General features: G+C 45.4%; 1 protein-coding gene across 1 annotated transcript; it reads right to left on the bottom strand.

Moving 5' to 3' along the window:
• Positions 1 to 5,063: 5,063 nt before the first annotated feature.
• Positions 5,064 to 10,220, bottom strand: LOC138292140 (tubulin alpha-1C chain). Its single transcript, XM_069230545.1, has 4 exons — positions 10,084 to 10,220; positions 7,502 to 7,724; positions 6,795 to 6,943; positions 5,064 to 6,147 (listed from the first exon to the last, which is right to left on the bottom strand). The coding sequence occupies exons 1-4, from the start codon at positions 10,084 to 10,086 to the stop codon at positions 5,176 to 5,178; spliced, it is 1,347 nt and encodes a 448-aa protein (XP_069086646.1). The 5' UTR covers positions 10,087 to 10,220; the 3' UTR covers positions 5,064 to 5,175.
• Between the last annotated feature and the right edge of the window lie 212 nt (positions 10,221 to 10,432).

Below are 10,432 nucleotides of genomic sequence, written 5' to 3'. Positions count from 1 at the left end.
CTCAGAAAAGTCAAAAATAGTGAGATATCTTGCAGAGGGATGCAGCACTCTTAAAATTGCAAAGCTTCTGAAGCGTGATCATCGAACAATCAAGCGTTTCATTCAAAATAGTCAACAGGGTCGCAAGAAGCGTGTGGAAAAACCAAGGCGCAAAATAACTGCCCATGAACTGAGAAAAGTCAAGCGTGCAGCTGCCACGATGCCACTTGCCACCAGTTTGGCCATATTTCAGAGCTGCAACATCACTGGAGTGCCCAAAAGCACAAGGTGTGCAATACTCAGAGACATGGCCAAGGTAAGAAAGGCTGAAAGACGACCACCACTGAACAAGACACACAAGCTGAAACGTCAAGACTGGGCCAAGAAATATCTCAAGACTGATTTTTCTAAGGTTTTATGGACTGATGAAATGAGAGTGAGTCTTGATGGGCCAGATGGATGGGCCCGTGGCTGGATTGGTAAAGGGCAGAGAGCTCCAGTCCGACTCAGACGCCAGCAAGGTGGAGGTGGAGTACTGGTTTGGGCTGGTATCATCAAAGATGAGCTTGTGGGGCCTTTTCGGGTTGAGGATGGAGTCAAGCTCAACTCCCAGTCCTACTGCCAGTTCCTGGAAGACACCTTCTTCAAGCAGTGGTACAGGAAGAAGTCTGCATCCTTCAAGAAAAACATGATTTTCATGCAGTACAATGCTCCATCACACACGTCCAAGTACTCCACAGCGTGGCTGGCAAGAAAGGGTATAAAAGAAGGAAATCTAATGACATGGCCTCCTTGTTCACCTGATCTGAACCCCATTGAGAACCTGTGGTCCATCATCAAATGTGAGATTTACAAGGAGGGAAAACAGTACACCTCTCTGAACAGTGTCTGGGAGGCTGTGGTTGCTGCTGCACGCAATGTTGATGGTGAACAGATCAAAACACTGACAGAATCCATGGATGGCAGGCTTTTGAGTGTCCTTGCAAAGAAAGGTGGCTATATTGGTCACTGATTTGTTTTTGTTTTGTTTTTGAATGTCAGAAATGTATATTTGTGAATGTTGAGATGTTATATTGGTTTCACTGGTAATGATAAATAATTGAAATGGGTATATATTTTTTTTTGTTAAGTTGCCTAATAATTATGCACAGTGATAGTCACCTGCACACACAGATATCCCCCTAACATAGCTAAAACTAAAAACAAACTAAAAACTACTTCCAAAAATATTCAGTTTTGATATTAATGAGTTTTTTGGGTTCATTGAGAACATGGTTGTTGTTCAATAATAAAATTAATCCTCAAAAATACAACTTGCCTAATAATTCTGCACTCCCTGTATATGTAATGTATCTGTACAAAAACTAACTTATGGCTAGGTGGCACAGGTCACAATGAGGTTTGTTGGGAAAATAAATGCTTTGAAAATGTGCATTTAACTTAGAGCCCTGTACGAGTTTCGAAATCTGCTTTTATTATCCAAGGTTCGTTTTAAGAAATTTAGTAAAAGAAAATGCGTGTTTATGTAGGTTGGTACGTAAAAATCTAAGGGCCCGTATTTATACTTTTTTTGCGCCGCATTTGCGTCGTTTTGTGACGCAAAAACGGCGCAAACTTGCAAAATGCCATTGTATTTTGTAGGTTTGCGCCGGTTTGCGCCAAAAAGCGGCGCAAATGCGGCGCTTAAAAAAAGTATAAATACGGGCCTAAGTAACCGTGGACCATTTCAAACAGGGGAAAAAGTATGGTGAGTTTGTTTTTCTTTCCTCGCACAATTTTCATAGAGCCTTTGTAATTACACCCTCATTTTTGGCTTGGAAAGAGAACTTCACTACGGAATTTGTGTTATGTTGCAGAGACTTTCGTAAAGCAATTTCACATGATTTCTGTAATGAGTATGCATAAGGTACTACCTCAGAAGACTGACATCTGTGAAATGTACAAATACTGTAGGAAAACCCATATTCCGTAATGACATCATTTTGGGTACATCCGCTTTAAAGTACAATTCCGCATTAACACTCAACAATAAATACTTTTTATGAAGAGTGTGCATGTAATTAGACCGATGGCAACAAAACATTAATACATCAAGTTTAAGTAAAAAAAAAAAAGGAAACAAACTGCCTTGTGGTTAGTATTCATCAGTGTTGATAAACTGCGATCATATATTTTCCCTTTCAAACAAGGGACATGCAGATATTGGTGACTTTTGCACCAAAATTCATGTGACCCATTAACAGAATCACAGCCACTAGGAAAGGTGTAACATCTTCCATGGACAAGTCATTCTGATGGTGTCATGAAGATGTCCTCCTTGGAAGTAGAGAGCCGTCAGGAAACCAGAGTTGGGAGTGCCAGCCTGGAACCACAATATATTACTGGGCATCAGGACGGTCTGCAGCTCCCGCAGAAGCCCCAAAATCAGAAGACTCAAAGAGAAGGTAGGTATTCTCATCTCCAGTCCAATACCAGACTTATAACAGGGCTCATCATAACCACCGAGTATGCATTTTGTTTGCATGTGCTGTGCTCTACATGAGATGGTCTTACCCTGCTTCTCACCTTCCACCATTCTAGGTAGAGTGCACAAAGAGACTACTGTCCTGCCTCCTACTTTCCCATCCACCTCATTATGCAAAGCTTGAATCAGCTCTCACACGGCCCACATGCGATGGGTCTTTACTTGCAGGAACTGTCGAGTTTTGTGAATTGGACAATGTACTTCACTCGGTTTGCATTAAGTGCACCATTCTTTTTGGTCCAGCCCACCTATCACAGCTGAGCTCAATTGTGTCTCCTGTTCCTCCCACTGGCCTCGCCTTATCTAGTGTGCTTTTTTGGTAAGATTGCTTCTTTCCCTGCCAGGACACTGCTTGACTCCTCTTTCCAGAGAACCCAGGTGAAAGATTTGAGTGGGGTCAAGGGAATCGTCCGTGCTTGAACTAAGGCAAGGATCCATACTCATTCCACTGCCCTTTCATCCTTTCTTGAACCACTCAACCTTTAAGAAAGCCCTTTAGGACTCAAAGGGCATGAAAGGCACTACATATTACCACACATACATACCATCTTCAGATCTAAAGATTGCCCACTTAGTCTCCTTATCGCCACCCACAGCAGTGGGCTCGACTAGAACCCCTACAGGAGGAACATGCTGTCCCCATAACTCAGCTGACCATGTAATGTCCACCCTGCCACTCCCAAATTGACTACACAGGGCTATACAAGCATAATTGCTGTTCCACTTTGGCTGCTTGGTGTCCTCCATATAGTATTATTGGGCTGCTTACCCGCAACTGTAAGGGGTGGAATTTGGTCACTCATGAAATTCAAAAGACTTTTCCGTGATCACACCATGCAACGTAAAGGCAAGCAGTGAAAATACATGATCCCAAAACAAAATGGAGGTGATGAATGTCAGCCAATGCAAACTGTCAGCTATGAACAGCAGAACTTCTAGCCCTGTGACTGGAAATATGGAATTATACGACTGTGGAGTTTTCTGTAGAGTTGTGTTTCCTGCATTTATCACATCGATCAGCTGCTGCATAGCTTGCAAATTGTAACAAATAAAATACGTTTCTACCTCAAAGTAATCAAAAGTTTCTCTTAAAAACAGCAACGTGTTGCCGTGCAGTGGAAGGCCCTTCGCAGTGGTTGACTGGTCATTTTACAGTAGCTTTTTGCTGTATTTCAGTATTAAAATGTACTAATGAAGTGAAGTCTTTGCTGAGGCAGTGTTAACATGGGTAATTACAAAATAAAGGATTATTGCAAAATCTGCTGCATGATGCCACATAAATTGCATTTTACTACTGCATAACTTGGTCGACGATGCATTACATTTTAGTCATCTCCTGCTGCATAATTCCAGTGAGACTGCTCATAGCTTTAGAACTGTTGCATTTAAACAACCCTGAACCCTTTTAGATCTGCTTAAGGGACATCTCCAGATTTATTAGATTCATTTACTTTATAAAATAAAAAACTTCAAAAAATACAGTGCATAATACATACCAGGAAGGGGCTATACTTTGTGAATGCTTGTACCTCTCATTCTTTAATGTTTGACATCCTTGTTTGTAAAAACTATGTATTCCCATTACAGTAAATCAGTCATTAGTACCGATTATTGGCATCCATAATTATTCTTGCCTGTGATGTACATTACCACTAAAAACATCTTCATACTTCAGAACCCCTGACCGATAGGAAGACTTTTGTACAGTTCTACTAAATTTCTATATGTTGGCTAACTAATTTTTAAGCTCATGGAGACCACATTGAGGCAGGAGCAGTTTTTTTTTTTTAATGGTAAGAGCTGGCACTACCGCATCAGATTGTCATTGCCAGGCCATACTGTCTTTACCAATGCTTGTTTTGATTGCATTCAATCTGTGGGAAGTCACCCGTCATTTTTCCAGTGGCAGGTATGCGTCATCACGCGGTTTACACTGGGAATTCTGCCACAAATATGACGTCAGCACGAGAACATTAACTTGCTAGTTCAGGCACCTCCATGCAAAGAAGTTCTCCTGTAATTCATTTAGAGCTGCTTGACGAAATACCAATGGGTCAAACTTTCCATCTCTTATACGGCTCAACATAGGACAGCCAACTGAAGCTCAACCCATCGATTCAAGAGTCCATGGTTAAAGCAGGATAACTACTTGTACACAGGAATAAAATGAAATACATTTTAAGCCGCCTCTGTACAAGGCCTGTTAAAAACACCCACCAAACCCTGAAACAGGGTAACGTCTTTGATTCCAGTCACAAACATCTCTCAGAATGTTTAATATACCAGTTCAGACCACCAAAACGTACATGTACCTCTTTGCATTCTCATTACAACGTAGAATCCAGTCTGGAACATCTGCTGGGCTGTATGTGTGAGAAGCTCCAAACAAGAGTGTAAGATTAAATATTTTTGGGTGGAGAAAAGCACATACAGGTGAGACGACTCCACACGTGAGGCACCCACTGCAGAAATTCGAAATCATATGCAGTTTACCAATTTCAGTGCAAAATTATCCTTTAATACCAGACCCTCCCCACCCTGAGCACATGAAGCAGTCAAATTTAAAACCACACTCAAGTTTATTGAAAGGTTGCAGATGGAAATTTTACAGAAAAGAAAAGGCACAGAATTAAAATGAGCAGAAGAGAGTGAGGCTGGGCTACTTCATGCAACTACTCCTCCCCCTCATCCTCACCATCCATGCTGTCAGCACCCACCTCTTCGTAATCCTTCTCCAAGGCAGCCATGTCCTCGCGGGCCTCTGAGAACTCCCCTTCCTCCATACCCTCCCCTACATACCAATGGACAAAGGCACGCTTGGCATACATCAAGTCAAACTTGTGGTCCAGGCGTGCCCAGGCCTCAGCAATGGCTGTGGTATTGCTCAGCATACAAACTGCACGCTGGACCTTGGCCAAGTCACCTCCGGGGACCACTGTTGGAGGCTGGTAGTTAATACCAACCTTGAAGCCAGTTGGGCACCAGTCCACAAACTGGATGCTACGCTTGGTCTTTATGGTGGCAATGGCAGCATTTACATCTTTGGGCACCACATCGCCACGGTACAGCAGGCAGCAAGCCATGTACTTACCATGGCGTGGGTCACATTTTACCATCTGGTTGGCTGGCTCAAAGCATGCATTAGTAATCTCTGCAACAGTGAGCTGCTCATGGTAAGCTTTCTCTGCAGATATGACTGGGGCATAGGTGGCGAGAGGGAAGTGGATACGGGGGTAGGGCACCAAGTTGGTCTGGAACTCTGTAAGATCAACATTCAGAGCACCATCAAACCGCAGTGAGGCAGTGATAGAAGATACAATCTGGCTAATAAGGCGGTTCAGGTTGGTGTAAGTTGGGCGCTCAATGTCCAGGTTCCTGCGACAGATGTCGTAGATGGCCTCATTGTCCACCATGAAAGCACAGTCAGAGTGCTCCAGGGTGGTGTGAGTGGTCAGGATGGAGTTGTAAGGCTCAACGACTGCTGTGGACACCTGAGGAGCAGGGTAGATGGAGAACTCCAGCTTTGACTTCTTGCCATAGTCGACAGAGAGACGCTCCATCAGCAAAGATGTGAAACCAGAGCCAGTGCCACCACCAAAGCTGTGGAAGACCAGGAAGCCTTGAAGGCCTGTGCACTGGTCAGCCTAGAAGAGAAAAAAGAAAACGTAAGGGCAAGTAGTTAGCTGCAACCACCTTAAATACTATACAGTGGCCTTGACAAACTTTGTGTTGAACTTTGTAGCATGGGGGAGTCACTAGGAATTCTAAGCTAACAATTAGCACAGGCTGTGCTTGATACGCTATGTATGGGGACACAAGTTCAGTTCAGCTAATCATGCAGTAACAGATAAAGAGCAGAAATACAGTAATTTAAAATACTACCCACGGGATCAATGGGTTAAAGACTTGTATAGTATAGCCTTGCCCGTTAAAAGGTCAGACTGTTTAAAAAGACGAGAGATTGTAATGGATACACACCTGTCATCAATGTGTTCGAAAGGACACTTCAAGCACAGTCACTTAGCTTATAACTAAACTGATACACAAGGGACTAGTGAAATTTGCATAGTGTTTTTTTGTTAAGGCCAAGGCATGTAAAGGGTGGAACTACTGGCAAAATACAAAAATAAATACTTGGAACGGTCACGTAGGCTCATTAAAACAAGACCAATCGAATTTCAGCTGCACCACTTCCAGAAAGGAAGTTCAACTGCTCACAACAGGCCAAATAAAATGTATCTGCAGTTTTCACAGGTACAGACAGCTGAAGGAACCACACATACAAACTCACCAGCTTACGGACACGGTCGAGCACCAGGTCGATGATCTCTTTGCCGATGGTGTAGTGGCCACGAGCGTAGTTGTTGGCAGCATCTTCTTTGCCTGTGATAAGTTGCTCAGGGTGGAACAGCTGGCGGTAGGTTCCAGTGCGTACTTCATCTTAAGAGTAACACATTACAATTTATTTAGTATTACTAAAACGATCTATTTCTGCAGTTTCCCGACAGTATAAGGGGGGGCATACTAGCATGCTTCTCAACACCCAACCCAAAGGAGAGATTTATGAAAGGAAAATTAACCTGATTACAAGTGCCCCTTTAAACTCTGATCCCTGTGCAAACTGGTGTTTGTGCAGGGATCGCAATTATAACTTGTATAATGTTTACTACACCAAGTAATTGCCAGGTACAATAAAGCTTGCACCCCTTGTTAAATTTTAGGTTAAACCTCTAATTTAATGGGCGACAGGGAGTTTACTTGGACTTGTGGATTTTGGTGAAGTAAGGACGAACATATGCATGCTATTCACCAATAAACAGAAAATACTCAGGATAGATGCAATTTATCTTGCCTAGTAAAGTCCCATTACTGTTGTGAGGTTACAACTGGTCTGATAAATACTATCTCCCCTGGACAACCTTAATCAGGTCCAATGGCTTGAACTAGAGTCTGAGTAAGAAACAAACTACTGCAACGTATATGATGGGTCTTTCTTACCAATGACGGTAGGTTCCAAGTCTACGAACACGGCCCTGGGTACATGTTTGCCAGCTCCAGTCTCGCTGAAGAAGGTGTTAAAGGAGTCGTCGCCACCCCCGATGGTTTTGTCGCTGGGCATCTGACCATTGGGCTGGATGCCATGTTCCAGGCAGTACAGCTCCCAGCAGGCATTGCCAATCTGGACACCGGCCTGGCCAACGTGGATGGAGATGCACTCACGCTACGAAGACAAAATCGGACACAGTAAAGTGACACGATGAAAAAGCACACAATATCCTGAAAAGAACAAGAGCACAGACCGCGAGCAGTCACTGGTGTACCAGAGGTGTAGTAAAGTAAGAACAGTAGACCAGACCTAAAATGGTTGGAAAGAAATTGTCTGTGGTTGGTGAAGAACTATGCACTTATGGGGACTGCGGCTGAACCTTGGGACTAGCTCCTGATAACTACCTGTTCTCACCGGTTTACGCCAGACATTAATCCACTTCTTTAACCAGCTTACACTGGCTCATGCCCAGTCATCTGACTTTGCGATCACGGCTGCGCAGACGTTGCTCTAAACTGACTGCATCGACGGCCTAAATCCCCCAAAAAACATCAGAATAGCAGCATGCCTATACAGCTACACGTAACAGGGCCTCTGCCTGGATAACCGTGTAGGGCGGTGAGCAAGTCTGCTGTACGTCCCGCGATGACCTTGTAAAGAAACAGTGTAACGTTTCTGAACCGCACATCAATGCTACAAAGAAACGCCTAAATGGGAATGGATTATTGGGGCGGGAGCGGCTAGAAAAGGCGCAGATGAATGTTCTGCGAAAACAGGACGTCATAAGCGCGAAGTGCTGGCCTCTAGTGGCCTGGGGGAAGAACCAGACTGACAGTACGCCACGCTCGGCTGACATAATCGACTCAATGCAGACGGGACTGAGCTCAGCAGTTTACCGCAGTCTGATGGCAAATAAACGCCCCCCCCCCCCCAGCGTTCAGTCTGTCGCAGGCGTAAAGCGCCATCACAGGGTACCTCAGCATTGTAGCCGACAGGTTGAATGGATGCCAAGAATCCCCAGGCGCCCAAACCATGGCGGCATCTGACCCCACGCACGGGACAAATGGACCATGTGCTGATACTTGGCAACTTCCCTACACCAAAGCTGCCGCCCATTAAGTCAAGACAGACCCCCAACAACCCCTCTGACAAGAGGCCGAGGGACCATGCTAAAGAGACTCTGAAGCATCTGCACCCCCTTCTTTCGAATACCACGCAGAACCAGCGGAAGCCGCTACCATTCTTTGTTGGTGGATGTAGCCTTTGTGGCTATTCTGCAGGCGACCAGTACTACCCATGCCCTGACTAACGTACCCTTTAAAGGCGGGGGCTTTTGGTACGGATATACGTTCGCTGTTCATTAACCGCTTGACCTATATAACGCTTTGCATCAATGCTGAAGTTTGTAGGTGCTGCAAATAAGACTCACTGGCTCAAATGGTACTCAACTGGTACATACCAAAGACGTAGGGCGAAATAGCGAAAAGTTCCACCTCCCACACTCGGGTCATAACCCCCTTAGTACCTGCGTCTATCATCACTGCACCCTCATTAGCCCTTGATGCCCCTAACCACCAGCACTCATACCTGCCCACTTTATTCGGTTGTCTTTTGGTAGGCAAAACATCCATATGACAAAGGACTGCGTGCATGTCTCGACTTCCACAGTAGGACTCTTCCCGTCAAACTCCGTCTCAGAAGACATCACTCCAGCTTCTACCGACCCACAGTACACCTCCGCCCCTCCTGCACAATGGCCCCACCCATTTTCTCGGGTGAAGTCCTGCCATCTCTATACACCACCCCGTCACAACTGAAAATCAAATGCAACCCCTTAACCCAGCTGAACCATAACCCTAATTCCAACTCTAGCAATTCCTAAGCCAACCCCTTTCGTATTGTCAGATTGACTGATGAACACCTGAAGCTAAACGCAGGACTCTACAACCCCTGTGTACGGCACTCCCTTTCACACCATCGCTTTTTAACACCTGCCATTCCCTTTCCGGCGTCTTATTCAGACATCTGATAGTTAACAGTTCCTACCATAAACACCCAGGCTTTACTTTGTCATCTCCTTGAGTTGACCTATCTACTTATCTCTTATTCACATTTCCTTGATTTTCCCCACCCACTGCTACATACATCATCCCCACGAAATGCGGATCCCACGCCATCTAGTGCACTACGCAACTCGATGCAGATGAAATGCATTACACACGCAACAAAGGGCTGCTTGCTTTCGTCACAGCACTTCCCACCCAATAGACGGATCCCCCGCCAGCCCATAACCGTTACAATGGCGGCCGCGTGCTTAACTCCTTCGCTCGCACACGCTCAGTGTTAGAGGCGCGAGACAAGCGACGCGGGTAGGCATCCCTTGTTTGAAACATCAAGCGTACGCATTTCAACCCCTCGCCACACGTTGTGGACACGCATGCGCCTTTCGCATCCGTTAAACACGCGGCAAACGAGCGGGGCATGCGCGCATGGTGTTGCTCCATCTTCAGCACTGCATCTCCCTGGTACTCACCATTCTGTATGTATTTAGATGTTGGTGCGCAGAGGGAGTGCGGCGGCTCCTGTGGGGGAGGGTGTGGGGCGGGTTGCAGGAGTTACAGGCGGAGATCTCACCGACCGACCGTTAGGAGTCTCAGTGAGAAGAATGCGAAACGCTACAGCGGGTGGGGTTATATATAACCTTCTCTCCGTGACGTATTCTCTATCCCTCCCACCCTTCGGTCTATTGGGCACGCCACGCCCTCTGAAGCGGCTCCGATTGGACTTCGTGTTTGTCTAGTGCGGCTGTTAAATCAGCCAGCTGGTAGGCGCTCGCTGTCACATGGAGTAGAAGGCGGGAGGTTATTTCTGAAACTCATTAA

Source organism: Pleurodeles waltl, chromosome 4_2, assembly GCF_031143425.1.
Source record: "Pleurodeles waltl isolate 20211129_DDA chromosome 4_2, aPleWal1.hap1.20221129, whole genome shotgun sequence".
Classification (NCBI taxonomy): Eukaryota; Metazoa; Chordata; class Amphibia; order Caudata; family Salamandridae; genus Pleurodeles; species Pleurodeles waltl.
Note: the sequence above shows the minus strand (reverse complement) of the source record. Positions and strands in the feature narration are given on the sequence as shown.